The 19205-nt window shown below is 39.4% G+C and overlaps 1 protein-coding gene and 1 long non-coding RNA gene across 2 annotated transcripts in view; one reads left to right on the top strand and one right to left on the bottom strand.

The window, feature by feature from the left end:
• LOC134671719 (uncharacterized) overlaps window positions 1-19205 on the top strand; it is a 404925-nt gene that overhangs the window by 340559 nt on the left and 45161 nt on the right. The gene's annotated exons all lie outside the window — the stretch shown is intronic.
• On the bottom strand, window positions 7320-8745 carry LOC134672311 (general odorant-binding protein 2-like). The gene is made up of 4 exons (XM_063530207.1): window positions 8618-8745; window positions 7902-8082; window positions 7543-7713; window positions 7320-7383 (listed from the first exon to the last, which is right to left on the bottom strand). Exons 1-4 carry the CDS (start codon window positions 8699-8701, stop codon window positions 7379-7381), a joined length of 441 nt encoding a protein of 146 aa, XP_063386277.1. The 5' UTR covers window positions 8702-8745; the 3' UTR covers window positions 7320-7378.

Raw genomic sequence — 19205 nt, 5'->3', positions numbered from 1 at the left:
TAGTGACCTCGATTGTCTGGCATACTCATCTAGTAGTTGAGGTGGTCTGTGGACAAATCTCAATCCTCTGGATCTAAACGGAGTGCATATCGGTGTCGATCGAACCAAAAAGAGCACGTCGGTTTAAGCCGGCCCGGGCTTTAATTGCCTACGTTTTTCGTAGCTAATCTGAGGGAGTGTTCTGTTTCAAGTACAATAAGCTACCTCTATATAGCCGCTAACTCTGTAGCCGCCATTCAATAGGGCTAATGGCTATAAGGTGGTCGGCTCTTCATCATTTGTCATCATGCCTGTCAAGGCTCCTCTACACGATGGGCCAACGCCGGTCACTCCAAGGGACGCAGCCATGCGGTAGAATGAGATAGCAATATCACTTGCTCCCTTTAACGCATAAATGCGTCCGTAGGAGTGGCTGGCGTTGGCCCATCGTGTAGAGGAGCCATCACTATTATAATCTTCCAAAGGGTGTAATTGCCAATACGGTTAAAGAAAAGAAAAATAAAAGCAGAAAGTGAACTTTCGGTGCATTTCATTGCATGATTTGGAAACAGTACAAAATGGTTTAAATTTAGTCATATAAAACTACTATTAGTGTCTAGCCTGCAAAAGTTAGGTATAAAGAGCTTTAATGTACATTCAAAGTGCTAATCATCGGTGCGACCGATTGGTCATCAATTATACGCTCCGACCATCCGTCCCAACACTTTACGCATCGGTAATTCGTTCGTCATTTCAGTCGCGATTATAACATAAATGCCGTAATGTATATAGTTCATAAGTTATTTATTTGTTTTTCTACGGTCTTTTTCCTATGAAATAAATGCCGTAAGTTGAATATGTATATATGACCTATAGTCTGACAAATCAGCTTGTAAAGTATAATTAATTAATAATAATTCTAGCCTGGGCTACTGGGCACAGGCCTCCTCTCATGCGCGAGAGAGCTTGGGTTATAGTCGCCACGTCCTCAATGCGGATTGGGGGTGCCTGTAAAGTAGAAAAAGAAGGCAAAACCACAATTTTTATAGAATGAGAAACTTTCATCAAACAATAAATAAAGCATGAGCATCGAATAACTTCAATTAAATATAAACAGAGCTCCGCGACTTACAGTAAAATAATGAGAGAAAATTCACCAGAAAAAACAAAAAGACGAATGGAAAAGGTTTAGTTTTTAGGATTCCGTACACAAAGGGTAAAAACGGGACTCTATTAATACTAAGACTCCGCTGTCTTCTGTCTGTCCGTCTGTCACCAGGCTGTAACTTATGAACTGTGAGAGCAAGACTGTTGAAATTTTCACAGATGATGTGTTTCCGTTGCCGCTAATAACAAATACTATACAAAATAAAATAAAAAATCTAAGTTGGGCTCCCATACAACAAACGTGATTTTTAGTCGTTTTTTGCGTAATGGTACGGAACCATTCGTGCGCGAGTCCGACTAGCACTTGGCCGGTTTTTATTACCACCGGCCAGCACGCGCGGTGGCTCTCCACCATGTAGGTTTGCCATGCCATTACTGTGTTATAAATTTAAATTTTTACACTAAAGTCAATTAAATTTACAACTATGTATATACTATACATATAAGTACGTACGAAAATACCAAGACGCTGAATCCCTTTTAATGTGCAAGCTCGTATAGGAAAAGTTGAACTTTTAATAGTAATTCAAAGGCTCACTCATTAGTGGCATTACATTTTAACTCGTGTGAGTGACCATCCCGCGGGGTAACCGGGTACCCGGTTTACCGACGAGCCGGGTACGACACGATAGTTGTTAGTTAATAAATAATAATAAATATTATAGGACATTCTTACACAGATTGACTAAGTCCCACAGTAAGCTCAAGAAGGCTTGTGTTGTGGGTACTCAGACAACGATATATATATATATATAATATACAAATACTTAAATACATAGAAAACACCCATGACAGGAACAAATATCTGTATCATCATACAAATAAATGCCCTTACTGGGATTCGAACCCAGGACCATCGGCTTCGCAGGCAGGGTCACTACCCGCTAGGCCAGACCGGTCGTCAAACGGTAGTTTGGTTCCCAGTTATGATATTTATACCACATGATGATGTACATTTTAACTTTACTACTAGGTTGTTCCTATTAGGTTGAGGCGACAAATCGGTACCTGGGTATACCCGGGTTACGATGCGATATTTTTGTAATTAACGGTATCATAATTACACTATACAAAAAGTTCATTTATGGATCTCCAATATCTCCATTTAACCTTTTCGACGCCAACGACGGGTATTATACGAACCGCAGTACTATTATATAACCTGTGCCGCAGGTCCAACGTCAATAACGGATTAATCCGTCACAGACCACAGAGCAATATAGACCTACGTGCATATACATCAAGTTTAATTTCAATTTTGATATTTCGGTGACGTGGCGTCTGAGTGACAGCTTTTGTGTTTCACAAGGCGTCGAAAAGGTTAAAAAAGTAAGTATAATAATTTGTGGTAAGCTTGAAAAATAAAACAAGTGTGACAGGAATTTTTTATAAAGTTTTCGTATAATATAAATACCTAATACCTAAAGCTAAAGAAAATTTAAAATACTAAGACGGATTAATAACAATTTCTTGTAAGTTTAAGTATTTTTCTAGTTTAACTCAACTCATAAACTGAAATACTTAAATGTAAATAAATATTAAGTAAAAGTGACCAAGGCCTCCAGTGCCCCAGGCTGGAATCGAACCAGCGTCCTCTGATATCTTGGCAGGTGCTTAAAATATTTAAACACTTTCTGAAAATCGCACCAGCGATACCTAGGACGCCCAACCGGTCGTCGTCCATCCGGACGGCTCGAGTACGAAGAAGCATGGCGTTCCTTATTGTCAGAGGCCAAGATCCACTTCGGGTCGCTGCGGCACGGCAGTAAGTAAGTTCTGAAAATAATTTAATGTGTTCTAATACCCACTTCTAATAGTATTAACCCAACTCGTTTACACCAAGCAATGCAATACTAAAAGGAATTTTCAAACCGACTAGACATTTTTCACACTTACTAACTAATTTCCACCGCCGTTTACTTCCACGGTTAAAAGACTCTTCATTTGTATTTCAGCTACGTAAACTTATATAGGTACAGTCAGTTTCAATAACAGAGGATGAGACTATGCATTAAAGTGTAGTGTAGACCGGAGACCGAGTTAAATTTAAACAGAGGTAGGTCGACACGACGTCAATTTTGAGACATATACAGGGTCATTTTTGGACTTTTAGCCACATTGTGCGAGGTGAGTAGGTAGGTCATACTGAGCTACTTTTTCTATGGACCAATCCCGAAATTCCAAAAAACATTTGGCCTTCTCATAGAAAACACCGAATCCACTCGACCAAAATCTATGAAACGGCCAAAAAATTTTTTGTCCAAAAATTACCCTCTATAACAGTTATCCAGCTGGAAAATACGATGTTTAGCTTCGCCCCAACATCCACTGGTCCCTCAATATGCGTCCTTGCCTCTGCATTTTGAGCTAGTTTACTACAATCGCTAGCGAATATATAACTGTCAAACTTGTGGTAAGGATACACAGAGCGGTTACCGCGAAAACCGAAATTCGCAAATTGCGGGGATCTTTCTCTTTTACTCCAATGAAGGCGTAATTAGAGTGACAGAGAAAAATTCCCGCAATTTGCGAACTTCGATTTTCTCGGTTATAGCCCAGGATTGATAGAATTTCAGTTCGATAAGCAACGAGATGACGGAAAGTTCAAAATACCGGTGTATTTTGCCAAGTATAGGCACTTACAAATAACAACAATTTATATCCCAAATTGATTCTGAGTGTACTTACGTCTTCGCAAAGATAATATTTATTTTCCGCCCGTCTCGTCGTTTGTAAAAGGCCGTTCAACCGGGGTGGAACGGACCAATAATTACCCGGTTCAACCGCCGCGAATTGCCGGTTGAACCGCCTGGAATTACGTGCTGAACAGCCGATTTGAACCGGATAAGGAACGTGCGGTCACACGTTTTAATGTTCCTGGTTTCGGTACCGGTTAAAAAGAGGTTAAAAATGTTAACACCCGATAATAAACAGTTGGAAGTTAACGTTTGTTCCGTATTCCAATTTTGGTTGAGTGAATTTAAATTGGCCGAGTATATTTTCAATGAAAATGTTTTCGCATTAAGGATTTACGAATAAATATATTAATTATGTATATTTAATTTGATTAATAATCAATTTGAGTCGGGGAAAACCGGCATAAATTTACTATTTATCATTATGAGTTGTGTAATAGGTTTAAATGCTGAGCATGTATGCCTCCTTTGATGGATGAGAGAAAATTACGAGAAGATTCTACCAAAGTATAGGTACGAATTCTGTTCTCTTAATCATTAAAATACCGGACAAGTGCGAGTCGGACTCGCCCAACGAGGGTTCCGTACTTAATATAAATACGTAACCGTACGTAATATTTGTTGTTACAGCGGCAACAAATACGTAATTTGTGAAAATTTCAACTGTTCAGCTATCACAGTTGATGAGTTACAGCCTGGTGACACACAGACGGACGGATGGACGGAGTCTTAGTAATAGGGTCCCGTTTATACCTACCCTTTGGATACGGAACCCTAGAAAGCGAAAGAAATCAAACTCAATCGGCTATCATACGAATGGTATTAATTAAATAACCACAAACATGTGCGAGCGATATGCGTGCGGGTAGGACAGCAAAGTAACATCATTTTGATAACAAAATGTATGTAGGCCAAGCAATAAGAAGTTATAGAGGGAAATGCTAGGAACACAATTTTTGACTCCGTAGCTTTGTTTGGACTAGGTAGGAGGTGAACATATCAAAAGTCCCCGGCCGTAGCCCCGGTGCTGGAGGGTAGAGGGGGGAAAGAAGGTCTCATTTTTCGGTTTTTCACTTATATCTTCTCGGTCTGGCCTAGTGGGTAGTGACCCTGCCTGCGAAGCCGATGGTCCTGGGTTCGAATCCCAGTAAGGGCATTTATTTGTATGATGATACAGATGTTTGTTCCTGAGTCATGGGTGTTTTCTATGTATTTAAGTATGTATTTGTATATTATATATATCGTTGTCTGAGTACCCACAACACAAGCCTTCTTGAGCTTACTGTGGGACTTAGTCAATCTGTGTAAGAATGTCTTATAATATTTATTTATTTATTTATCTTGGAAACTTTGCGTCTTAGCGACATGACTACTAAGACAAACCAAAAGCTGATAAAATTTGTTACAAGTTTTATTCAGTCAAGTTTTTCGATATCTTGAATAGTTTTTGAGATATCCGCTCTTGAAAGTTTATTTAGGGCTTTCAATTTTATCTTGATATCTACATTAATGAAGCTCTTAGGCCGTGTTTGGTATCATTTTCGTATAAATCGGGGGTGCTGAATTCATTTTTGGTATCACATGGACACCATTCCTAAGAAAAAACATATAAACTTTAAAAAAATACCTTTTTTTTTAATTCCTCTTCACGCTTAAACCGCTCAACCGATTAAATTGAAATTTGGTATACAGATATTTCGAGTCCCAAGACAGGACACTTTTTATCTCAATAATCATTCTTTAAAGTTGTGAAATGGAGTATGGGGGAATTCAACTTTGTCGACAAAACTGAATTCCTGAGGTTAGTACTGCTTAAGGTAAGGTTTGAAGTCATGTTTGGTATCATTTTCATCTAAATCACAGAGGTATACCATCCTAAATTTCATTTAAACCGGTTCAGCGGTTATTGACTCCCCATACAAACTTCCACCCCACTTTTCACACCCTAAAAAGATGTTTTTGTTATAAAAACTATCTCATGTCCTGTTTTGAGACTGAAACTATTTTTATACTAAATTTCAACGAAATTGGTTCAGCGGTTTAAGCGTGAAGAGGGATTTAAAAAAATATGTTTTTTTTAATTTTGGTTTTACTTCGAAATAGTGTCAATGTGATACCATAAATGAATTCAGCACCCCCGATTTATACGAAAATGATACCAAACATGGCCTAACAGCTTCACTGATGTAGATATCAAGATAAAAATAAAATCCCTAAATAAACTTTCATGAGCGAGTATCTCAAAAACTATTCACGATATCGAAAAACTTGACTGGATAAAACTTGTAACTAATTTTATCAACTTTCGGTTTGTCTTAGTAGTCATGTCGCTAAGACGCAAAGTTTCCAAGATATCAATGAAAAACCGAAAAATTCGACCTTCTTACCCCCCTCTACCCCCCAGCACCGGGGCTACAGCCGAGGACTTTTGATATGTTCACCTCCTAACTAGTCCAAACAAAGTTACGGAGTCAAAAATTGTGTTCCTAGCATTTCCCTCTACAACGTTTTTTGAGCATTCATTTCCTGACCTAATGTTCGAATTGACCTCCTGTTGTTTTACCAACCACCCGCTTACTTATTCTACCTACATATTATTTTACCTAAATTAAAATTTTCCCTGTTTAATAAAGTATTAAAAAAACAGCCCAAAACGCTTCATTTCAAAGAATAGATTTTCGCTGTTTCCTATTTTATATTTCCCGGCATCTCGGGTAAAAAAATCATTAAAGGTTCTGTATTTGTTGTGTTCTTAGGTAAGCTACGGCAAATTTTAATAAAAGGAAGGTGTTACGCGGCAGAATATCTAAAATTATATTTGAGGTCATTGAAATATTCGGTGTTTTAGTACCTATACTATACTTACCTAAGCATAAAATTTAACGGCGTTTCTATAGCAAGTAAAACCGGGCAAGTGCGAGTCGGACTCGCGCACGAAGGGTTCCGTACCATAATTACAAAAAAAAAGCAAAAAAAAACGGTCACCCATCCAAGTAGGTACTGACCCCGCCCGACGTTGCTTAACTTCGGTCAAAAATCACGTTTGTTGTATGGGAGCCCCACTTAAATCTTAATTTTATTCTGTTTTTAGTATTTGTTGTTATAGCGGCAACAGAAATACATCATCTTTCAAAGTTTCAACTGTCTAGCTATCATGGTTCGTGAGATACAGCCTGGTGACAGACGGACGGACGGACAGCAGAGTCTTAGTAATAGGATCCCATTTTACCCTTTGGGTACGGAAACCTAATAATAACTACTTCATCTGACACACCACAATATGTATGTAGCAACAATACCGATGATAATTAAATGTATTTCAGGGGGTTAAATTAATAGTTACCAATTCAAGTCCACTCAAGCAGTTTTTTATTGCAAATCTAAAATATAATCTAAATTAATTAAACATATATGGTATGCTTTATGAAATGAGCTTTGTGAAAACTAAAATATCCATTATCTGGACAATTAGATTGGGCAAAAATAACGTCAATACTGTCAGTATAGTTTCGAATTTCTCGTTTCGCCGTTGGGTCTTAACCTTTTTGCCGCCACGTCAATGAAGTAAAAAAGTGTCACCAACGCCATATCAAAAATGGCACGTACTTATACAAACCTGACCCAAATCACGACTTGATATAAAGTCGTGACGTGTGACTTTATATCAAGTCAATGGCGGCGAAAAGGATAACTTCTTAACTCTCCTCTAGCAAATCTTTAATCAAGTCGACGTAAGGCACGAAGCCGGCCTTCTTGGCCTCGATCCTGAAGCAAGCGAACATCTTAGCGGCGCGGCTGCAGTCGTCATCGACATCGTTTATTTTCTCGCATTCTGTGTATAATTCTGTTGCTGTGGCTGCAAGGACGTCACCTGTAAGAAAAAACAGATAGAATTTTCAAAATGAAATTTCCACGCCAATTTGCAGCTTTATTCTAACGATCATGGAGCGAAGCCTCGGACAGACAGACGGACATGACCAAAATATAAGGGTTCCTAGTTGACCCCAAACTCTAAAATATTAAGTTTAAAAAAATTAAAGTTTAGAGCTAAAAGCTTACCATTTTCAATACTCTTAAGGTAATCTGTCAAACTGTCATATTTCACGTGATTGTTATCTTCCAGTATGGAGAACTGGTTGGAAGCACAGATGATGGCGCAGCCGATCTCTCTACGGTCTACATCGAAGTCAAAGTCCCAGGTTTGTTCCATTCCTTGTATGATGTCGGTGGTTAATTTGGCCTGTAGGAGAGAAGAATAAAAAACATATTGCTTCTCTTTTTTATATGACATAGTTACTACCTAGTCCGTTAATATGGTTAAAACAGACTGCCCTATGTGCAGATCGTGCATGGAAGAAGACGAAACAACCAAGCATATTTAAGAATATGTTTCTAAGAATTCACGGTCAATGCATCTAAATTATATTATCATTTATAACAGAAACACACCAATATAACTTTAACATTACTTATGCAATCATTACAAAACTGTAACTACCTCGTCTCGATATCCCGCCATAGCCTTAAAACTTCACAAAATATCCCTAAAATACAAAACTGTACCTACCTCGTCCCGACAACCCTCCATAGCCTTATTGAAACTTCACAAAATATTCCAAAAATACCAAACTGTACAGTCAAGGAATTTAAATTCCGACCCATTTCGTACTTTGTCACAGTGACAATCAATATGAAAGCCGCTAGAGACCTCATACGGTTGTCACTGTGACAAAGTACGAAATGGGTCGGAATTTAAATTCCTTGACTGTACCTACCTCGTCCCGACAACCCTCCATAGCCTTTATAAATTTCCCGGCGATACGGCTCATGGCGATGGACTGGTCTGAAGCCGCCTCCATTTCTCCTGCAGTCAGGATGAGAGCAAGAACTATCCAGCGCAGCGCCATTTTGAAAACAGTAATCATTCGTCGCCATGACGCCTTTTTATAGCGAATAGATTTGTTATTTCAATGACGAGTATCTTACGGATTAATTTACGAGTAATATTGAGTCCTTAATACCTGTTTTGTAATGCAGATATGTAATTAAGAGTATTTTTATTTATATTATGTATCTGAGAATTCTGTTATGGATTCTATATCGATGAGCATAAATGTCAATTTCGTGCTACATGCAGATAGCAGGCGTGCGTGGATTATGTATTTAATGCAATGCTATGTTTGGTATTCGTAATTAGTGTCCGTTAGATAAATTAATATAACATAAATCTATATAAATTGAAGGTGAAAAGACAGCATAATAGGTGCATTCCGCGGGCTCCGTACAAACGCATATTATTTCCTGTGTTGCAATTTTTTTTCGGCTTTTAAAGCAGGCGATTATTTTTCTGTGCATATTTTTGACCAGTTGTCATAGAAAAGGAAACTTATAGGTATCCGGAAATCTTCAGAAAAAAAGCGCTTGTACGGGACAAACGGTAGACAATTTCATGGAATGCTCCAATAATGTTTTTCACGACATAAAAATTAATCGCTATGACCTATTGTCTTGTCTTTCCCATCACGGAACAATGGTGTTTCGGACACTTGATGGCTCCTCTACACGATGGGCCAACGCCGGCCACTCCAAGGGACGCATTTATCCGTTAGAGGGAGCAAGTGATATTGCTATCTCATTCTACCGCATGGCTGCGTCCCTTGGAGTGGCCGGCGTTGGCCCATCGTGTAGAGGAGCCATGAAAGGCGTGCGCGGAGCCGAAGCCAACACGTCAAATTGACTTAAAAACTTGAGTGACCCGTTTTAATATATTTTATGTAATAAATGTTGCCTTTATTAAATGATAAATTAAAATTCTTACAAAAAAAAATCTTTTCGACAATTTTAATTTTATTCCTTTTAGTTCCACGCCATAGACTAGGAATCCTCTAGACCGAATTTAGAGCACTTATTTCATGCAACCGATGATGCCAAAAATGCGGGGGTGCGCGGGACGAGGTGAGCGAAGTCCCGTGCCGTGATTGGTCCGTTCAAAGACACGGACGTCACACAAAGACACTTTCGACTCGAACATGGAGTAAAATTACCATATGCGTGGCAGAGGGGGTAGCGCGACTATGCTCAGTCTGGAGGATGTTTTGTCTGTGTTCCACGCTTTGGCAAATATCAATAAAAGTTCACGCGTGGTAGAAAAAAGGGGGAGGGGGTGGGGGGTTAGCTGGCAATCTTATTAATCGGTCGGAATTGGATTCGTATTAATCGGGCGAATTTCCCACCATTAGTGCCGTGGCCGACCTGATTGGTTACACTGCTTACTTAAACTTAGAATAAATTAAAAAGTGAAAAAATTACTGTATTGGGTGAGACTTGAACTCACGGCCTAAGATCGATACTCCTGTGCTGTGCCATTTGAACCACCAAGAAATCATCCATAGCCAGCAAATCTTTCCACCATCTTATGGGTCAAGCGAACCCTAGCGACATCTACCGAACAACGCTAACTTAATTGTGATATCATCATCGTAAACTTAACTAACAACCTGTATTGGTACAGGTAAGTGTGGCAAATGGGTAAGTGTGGCTTACGGGTAAAATATGGCATACGGGTAAGTGTGGCATACGGGTGAGTGTGGCATACGGGTAAGTGTGGCATACGGGTAAGTGTGGCATACGGATATGTGTGCCATACGGGTAAGTGTGGCATACCTACATGTAAGTGAGGCATACGGGTAAGTGTGGCATACGGGTGAGTGTGGCATACGGGTGAGTGTGGCATACGGGTAAGTGTGGCATACGGGTGAGTGTGGCATACGGGTAAGTGTGGCATACGGGTAAGTGTGGCATACGGGTGAGTGTGGCATACCTACATGTAAGTGTGGCATACGGGTAAGTGTGGCATACGGGTGAGTGTGGCATACGGGTAAGTGTGCCATACGGGTGAGTGTGGCATACGGATATGTGTGGCATACGGGTATGTGTGCCATATGGGTAAGTGTGGCATACCTACATGTAAGTGAGGCATACGGGTAAGTGTGGCATACGGATAAGTGTGGCATACGGGTAAGTGTGGCATACGGGTGAGTGTGGCATACGGGTAAGTGTGGCATACGGGTGAGTGTGGCATACATGTAAGTCTGGCATACATGTAAGTGTGGCATACGGGTAAGTCTGGCATACATGAAAGTGTGGGGTACGGGTAAGTGTGGCATATACGGGTAAGTGTGGCTGGCTGCCTGGCCTTCACATTGATTGGTGTTTATTGCTAGTTCATGCATTTAAAACCCTGTAATATTGGACCAGCGAAATGTCAAATTTCGTGTAAAAATGCGTTACGGGTCGCGATTTTGGTAGCCTGAGACTGTGTAAGTGTTATTTTAAACGTAAAACTTATATAAAATTGTGATAATCATATCGTGCGCAGTGCACACCAACTTCTAGGGATAAAAGCCCCGATCGAAAAGGTCCTTAATCACTTTAAAATTATTCTCTTTTCCGGGCATTTGCGGGAAGTTATTGAATATTCGCCGCAAATTTATTGCTGCCGCTTTCTTTATACATTTTCCGTTACTATTCAATACCATTTTCAATTTTATAGAGCATTTTTTGAATTTTGTTACAGTTAAGTGTCTTGTGAGAACGGAGGTCTGGGCTGCGTGGGAAGCGTTCCTTAACTCGCCCATTGCATTTGGTTATTATTATTTGTTTGCTGATTAGGATAAGATAATTGAACGAATTGGTTAGGTGGATATTGAGTAACACGGTTTTGATTAAAATTATGTTTTATTGTAGGATGTTGATTAAAGGTTTTATTATTGTAGTTGAATTTTGAATTATATTTAAATGATTTTTCTTGTTTTCTTTGGAAGTATTCCGGATGTACTTCCAATTCGTGTTTTAATTGATTGTAAGCCTCATCAAAAGTGGTGTGTTGTGCTGAACGGATTAATCGATCGGTCGCAATATCCAAGTGTTTACATAATTGGTCGATGCAAACGTTCTCTAAAATGGATGTTGCTTGCGGAGAATCGGCTTTATTTTTAGCTGCGTATAAAAGTTCTTTTATTTTATCAGCAAATCCGAGTGCAGTTTCGTTAGGGAACCGTTTAATGCGAGTGATTTCAGAAAGTATTTGTTCGATACTTCTAGTGTCACCAAATTTAGATCTTAAGGAATTTACAATGTCTTCAACCGTGTTGTTTGGCATGTGAGCAATTGCTTTAATTGCTTCCCCGCGTAATTTGCTTTTTAATATAATTGGAAACAGGGCCCTTGCTTCAGCATCTGCTGCTCTAGCCAGCATTGTTACTTGATTTAAAAAGAAATCTAGAGTTTGCCTATCGCCTTCATATTTCGGCAAATATTTCTCAATCGTAGTATGGTTTAATGCCATTTTTAATTAATTAATTCGTATTCAAATTAAATTAATTAAATCGTTATTAAATTAATTAAATCGTATAAATAGATACTGGCTCTTGAATAAAAAGAAAAAAAAAATGGTGTAAATGCACACAAGTAATTAGGAAGTTCAAAGGATAATGTAGGAAAACTCACAGGGTTGCCGCCAGTGCGATGAATACTGTGGTCTTCATAAGGCAGTGGTTGAATCTCTTCAGGTTGAAACCTTCCAGCTCGCGCCGACGATGTGTAGCCGCTGCTTGCTGGGAGACTCGCCCGTCGCTGTCACCAGTTAAGTGTCTTGTGAGAACGGAGGTCTGGGCTGCGTGGGAAGCGTTCCTTAACTTTACTTAAAATAACAAGAGCGCCCACGCGTCAGCTAGCGGACGCCCTTTAAAAGAATTTGTGTATTCGATAAATATTCGGCAGTTCGAACCGAACTATTCGGCCGAATACGAACCTCTAGGTCCATCTGTTTAACCCTTAAATTGGTAACGTGACTCACGTGACACGTTGACTTTGAAAAAATACTGAACTTGATTTAAAAGTTTGTTTGTAGAATTTTTACTGGCAACTCGTCAATTGTATTATATTTTATAGTAGAAAAAATAAATAACACTTGCAACACTGAGTTATAACTGTCAGTGTCAAAATGAGTTCGCGAAGGAAACACTTGCCGGCAACTTCGGAAAGTTATACTAACTTTTTGAAGTTTTTGGTGTGCTGATTTTACTTGACATGTGTGGAATTTAATTTAGAAATATTAATCTATACGAATAATTACACGATCACTTGTTTCCTTCTTAATTCAAAAGTCAGGCTAACGAAACATTTGTATGTACCACAGGAGTACCGTTGCCAATTACATAGAAAATTGCGAACGGGTACTACGAGTTCCATCGCCAACTTGTCCGAAATATACTTTTGTTTATTAATTGCATGGTTTTGTGAATTTTTGTTTATTTTTGGGCATGAATACAGTATTGTTGTGTTTCTTTTTCGACAGTGCTTAAAACTAGCACGACCGCACAAAATCTTGGCTTTGGTTCCTACGCCTTAATATACATGTTCGGATGATGGGTCGGATTCTGAAGATGAATCAAACTTACTAAAATCTCATGAACTGTCAGATCAAGGCATAAGCTCTGATCCACCATCCATCAATTCTTCACTAGAGAGGTTAAACATACTAGGAAGCAGCTCAGACGAAGTAGATTCTGATAACGAAAATGCACTAACTACTGCACCGCTTTCCCCCCTATGCACCGAAGTTTTGCCATCTCCTGTTTCGATATACAATGCTTTATCACCATCAGTACAATCAATACAAAAACAACACGCCTTTTTCACAAAAAATAGAGTTTTAATGCACTTCTTTTATAAAGATTTCATAGTAATAAAGTGCATTTTTCTTTAATTTGTTGTTTTACTAAGCTCTTGGTAACGGTACACATAAGGCACATTCACCAGACAGGGCATTTCACTGGTTAGTTGGCACTGTGACACGTGTGGTACATAGGTTTTCAGGAAATCTGAAAAACCTTGATTTTTTTTACTATTTTTCCAGGGCAGCTTGGACTATGTCTAGTCACTTTTATCAGTGAAAACTACATTATTTGTAACTTTTATGTCTTGCCAATTTAAGGGTTAAGAGCTACTTACGATGTTACAGACAGATATCGGCGTCAAAACCCTTCTTGTTGTTCCGGGGGATAAAATTATGAAAAATTTACTTCAAAAAAGATAAAATAAAATATGTATTATTCCTTTTTAAGCGAGCCACTGATTACTTTGAACTTCAAAGTGAAGTCACTTGAAATAATAATTATTAAAAAAAATGGTTTCGAAGCCGCAAAAATATGTCTGGCCCTACAAATAAGATCGTGTCAGATATTTTTGCAACCTTCGTTGTGTAACATATTTTTGCAGGTTGTACCTCGCACACGGCTTCTCTAAGACTAAGTATGTACAAATGTAAAGTAATTATGCAAGCAGGAAACGGCATGTAAAGTTGAACGGTTAAGCAGGGGGCCGCGCCGGAAGTTTCAGGAATCCGATTGAAACTTGGCGTTGCACTTGTTTGCCATGGTATTCGCGTTGGGTAGGCACCAAACTGGCGAGTGGCGAGATGACGAACCAGTGGATTGTTAAACTAACTATTTTAGCTCAGCGACCCAAAGAGAATCTTTAGCCTCCGAATTGAGAGCATACCACCTGTCCCGATCTGTAAACTCAACTGTAAAGGAGCCCATAGATTACCAATTCGCCGGACGATATCAGCCTGTCAGTTGTTCGGAGCCTTAGAGGATATAACCAACGGAGACGCGATGTCTATAATTTTCGGTACAAAATAGTCTGCCGTTTTTGCGGGGGAGGGGCACATCAAATGAATAGGAACGTCATGTCAGATAAACGTCAGTCCATGCATGTGGTTGACATGTGGTTGACCATTGGCCGCCTATTTTCGACAGAGGGAAACGCCTGTTAATGACCACTCCGTTTGGTTATATTCTCTAAGTTCGGAGCTGTCCAATTTTGCGTTTAACTGACAGGCTGATATTGTCCGGCGGACTGGTAATCAGTGGGCCCCATACAGTGACGACAATAACTCAATTTAGCAGGGAAATTTTACGCTGCTGTAGATGTAACTTTGTAACTTTTACATTAGTTCGCCTGAGAGTTCAACTCGCCTGGTTACTGTGAGCGATTGGAATGAAGCCCCTCCGCGGTGTTTAGCGGTTCATGCAATCAAGTTTTCTGGTGGGTGAGTGGTTAAGCTGGTTAAGTTACTCGCACGCTGTTTGCAAGTCGCGTCAGTCCCGTCCCAACACGCATCACTACGCCTTTGCGGCTACCACCAGTTTTGACATTGACATAATAGCTCGCGTCTACGTAAATTACTTTCTATACATCTCGCTTGCACTAAAGCCGACCACTGACTAACAGTCCGCCGGACGATATCCGCCGGTCAGTTGTTCGGAACTGTAAAATTTTTGTTTTAACTGACAGGCCGATATCGTCCGGCGGACTGTTAGTCAGTGGTCGGCTTTATGTGCGAGTACGTGCAAGATGCGTAGAAAGTAAGTTACTTGGACGTGAGTGAATACCTATGACAATGTCAAAAAGGTAGTGGTACTTGTAAACAGACCCCGTTACAATTTAGTGAAATTTTATTGAAAATGCTGGTTGACACTCTCTTACCGTGCGGGTAAAATTCCGCACCCAGTGCTTATAACAAGACAAGCTGTGGTGGCCGAGTGGATATGACGTCTGACTTTCAATACGGAGGTCGCGGGTTCAAATTCTGGCTCGTACCAATGAGTTTTTCGGAATTTATGTACGAAATATCATTTGATATTTACCACTAGCTTTTCGGTGAAGGAAAACATCGTGAGGAAACCTGCATACATCTGCGAAGAAATTCAAAGGTGTATGTGAAGTCCCCAATCCGCATTGGGCTAGCGTGGGGACTAGCCCAAGCCCTCTCGCGCATGAGAGGAGGCCTGTGCTCAGCAGTGGGACGTATATAGGCTGAAATGATGATGATGATGATGATTGCTTATAAAACAAAGTTCCCCGCCGCGTCTGTTTGTTTGTATGTATGTTCGCGATAAACTGAAAACCTACTGAACTTTTCATGCGGTTTTCACCTATCAATAGAGTGATTCTTGAGAAAGATTTAGGTGTATAATTTGTTAAGATTTTGTGTAACTCGTCCGAAGCCGGGGCGGGTCGCTAGTTTAATCATACGATGCAATCGTTTGCGCCGTAGCTAACGAAACTCTTATGTATCTCTGTCGCACTAATATGGAAGAGGGATGGAGACTAGATTACCGTTTTATTCGCCATGGCATCTGGCATCTTGGCTAGGCCATCTGGGGTGCTAAACAAAGAAGTATCTAATTGGCCAAAATCACACACAGAAAAACAAAAGTTGTCTCATCCCGAAAGTTAAGGAAAATGGGCCCTATTATCCGTTTTACGAACGGGCTAATTCGAATTTTAGTTATTCGATCTGTTTCTGATATGCGGCGCGATTCGGGAAATAAATTAGAGGTTCACTAGATATGAAATAGTAAAGATATGTGACGTTCCACGGCAAAAGGTACCTTATGGCGGCTGGCGCTTACGCTATTATTAACGTCGTTTCAATATTCAGCCAGGGCAATGGTACCTTATGCTGTGGAACGTCACATATCTTTACTATTTCATGTCTAGTGAATCTCTAATTCATTTCCCAGTGATGATGAACGATTTATCAGAAGTGACGTTTTTGGTTGAAGTAATGTCACTTTTGACACTGACATATCAGGCCCCGTAGACAACACGCCAATCGCTAATGCTCCGTAGCGAACGAAACGCAACTGTCACTCTGCCCGATTCAAAGTTTAAGATACGTCACATATTACGTCTAGATACGATATAGATTAGCTATGTCAGTGTCAAAAGTGACGTTTTTGTTTGACGTTACTTTTGACACTGACATAACTAATTCATATCGTATCTAGACTAATGTTTGACGTATCTAAAGTTCGAATGGGGCCGTAGTCACACAATATGGAAGAGGGATAGAGAAGCACAATGCAATTCGATGGCAAAGCGCAAGCGATCACCTTGGCTAAGCTGCCACTAAGCTTGGCTAAGTTTCATATCGGAAACAGATCGAATAACTAAAATTCGAATTGGCCCCGAAGACACTAACTAGAACAAGGACTCGAACTGAAAGGAAACTTAACCATTTCGCGGAAAACCCAATTTCTTCACGGTATTTTCCTTCACTTAAATTGAAAATCAAAAACATTTTTCACCACACCAACTGATAAATGCTCTTAACTGTTCAAAAACTGATAAGAAAGTTGCATTTTATCCACATGTGAGGCAAAGTAATCAAATGCTTTTTTTTTATCTTGGCTAGTAGAATCGACTTTTAAGTGCCACGAATTGTCGACCCATGAAAAATTTAATTTCGCGCTTGCTTCATAATCTTCTTCTTCCTCAAATCTGAGGATCGTGATATCATATCCTTCTGTTGAAGACCCTCTTCCTCCATAGGGTTCTGTTCCCCGCCAAGCGCATGGCCTGCAGTGCAGTTTTAATTGCATAGGTGGGTCAATTTTCAAAGAGGCATTTTTTGCTGTCGCACGGCTAAAACTCGAAGTCCATAGGACTAAAAGACTGGGTATGTATATATTTTCATTCAGTGTATTATAAGCTTTAAAAATCATGCACAACTGTACCAAAAATATTATTTGGTCCTGACAAAATCGCATTTGAAGTTCCAAAAACGGCGAAATTTGCCGTTTTTCGCGTGTCCCAGTGGCGGCATCGCGCAATAAAAAAAATCATAACTTTGGATGTAGGCAACGTATTATAAACAACTTTGTATTTCTATAAAGAGCATTTTCTAGAGAATTGATTTAATCGTATTGATAAATTAATGCGTTATTTAATAAAACAAGGGAAGCCTTTTTATCGCTGTCCCGCGCGGCACCTGTTTTGTTATGACTTAAATATACCCCCTATAATCTTCTTTGTCTATTGAATAACGGTTAGATTAAAGTTACAATGCAATAGTGCGGTTAGTTGGGCATCGATTGACATCAAATATAGACTCGGAAACATTTTAATTTATTTAAAATAGATAAAAATCTCATTCGATATATTTTGGTACGACTACAACGACATTTGTATGGACGCTGAATACGTTGGTACATAGTTGGAATAAAAATATTTCTTTTATAATAATAGTTGCAAATATAGTGTTGAAATATATAGTAAAATAAATAAGTGAATCTGTTGTATTGTGTAGGAAATATCGCTAAAAAATATTATTGGCGACATGTCGCGACATTTGTATGGCGACATTTATACGGCTATTTTGACCGTATAAATGTCGATTGTGGCATACAAATGTCGACTTAGTGCCATACAGATGTCGAGAAGGTGTTATACATATGTCGTCAGGGTCATATAAATGCAACAAAAATAATAAATAGTGGCATATACATGTTGATACTGCCATATAATGTCGAAAAAATGCCGTATACATGTCAAAAGCGCCTTACAAATGGCTAATTAGTGTCATACAAATGTCGATCTTTAAACGTCCATATCTAGCTAACTATAAAAAGTACAGAGGTGCCTCCTACAGTATATTTTTTGTTGTTAAGAACCCTTCCTAAAACGATGATTATAAATCATATTTTCCAAAAATAAAAAATTGCCATACAAATGTCGAAAAAACACCCTCTTCAAAAATTTACCCAGGTGCCGTAATTTAAGCACACCATCTAGTAGGAGGAGGGCCCTGAGGTCTCGTGCCTTTAACTTTGCCCGTCATTATTACTCTTTCCAGGCTATGGGCCCGATTCGGATTTTTAAATAGACACCTATTAGATATCTTTTAGACATCACCAAGATACGATAACTATAACTATGTTTAAGTTCTAACCTGTCAAATTTGACATTTGCGCGATTCTGGAGATACTCTTGAACTTCCTCAGGATATGACTTAGAGATCCAATTCAGATCTAATAGACATCTTACTCTATCTAACGTAAAAGTGACATTGGTTGCCAGAATTGCGCTGCAAAAGAGAACTAGTTGATATCTAAACTATAACGTATCTAGAATGGATCTAGTACGTGTCGTCTCTTCTGAATATCTTGAAGTTCGAATACGGCAGTATGCTTCATAATACTGAATTTACTTTACCAATGTAGCCGACTTATGAACAGCGAACAATTGAATCCTTAAATATCTACCTAAAGTTGTTCAAGGCAAGTTTATGCTAAAATATGCATTGAGTTTGAGTGGGGCGGTTTCCGGCCCATCTGCATTCGAGCTGCGTCTCGACTGTTCTGTTTTATTGTCGAGATAACGCTATCGCCGTCTTGCTTTGTTCGGGTGAGGACGGCGCGTTGGATACTGTTTTTACAAGCTTTCATTTAACGGCTCCTCAGGGCCATCATACTGGCCCACTAAGATGGGCCAGCGTGTAGAGAGGGTAGT

Source organism: Cydia fagiglandana, chromosome 16 (assembly GCF_963556715.1).
Source record: "Cydia fagiglandana chromosome 16, ilCydFagi1.1, whole genome shotgun sequence".
Lineage (NCBI taxonomy): Eukaryota > Metazoa > Arthropoda > Insecta > Lepidoptera > Tortricidae > Cydia > Cydia fagiglandana.
Note: the sequence above shows the minus strand (reverse complement) of the source record. Positions and strands in the feature narration are given on the sequence as shown.

Excerpts from the sequence above, each read along its gene's own strand:
- LOC134672311 (XM_063530207.1), bottom strand. The coding sequence starts at position 8,701 with ATGGAGGCGGCTTCAGACCAGTCCATCGCCATGAGCCGTATCGCCGGG. Across the intron at positions 8,083-8,617 it reads TGGAGGGTTGTCGGGACGAG|GCCAAATTAACCACCGACAT; the intron begins GTAGGTACAGTC and ends TCTCTCCTACAG. Across the intron at positions 7,714-7,901 it reads CCTTAAGAGTATTGAAAATG|GTGACGTCCTTGCAGCCACA; the intron begins GTAAGCTTTTAG and ends TTTTTCTTACAG.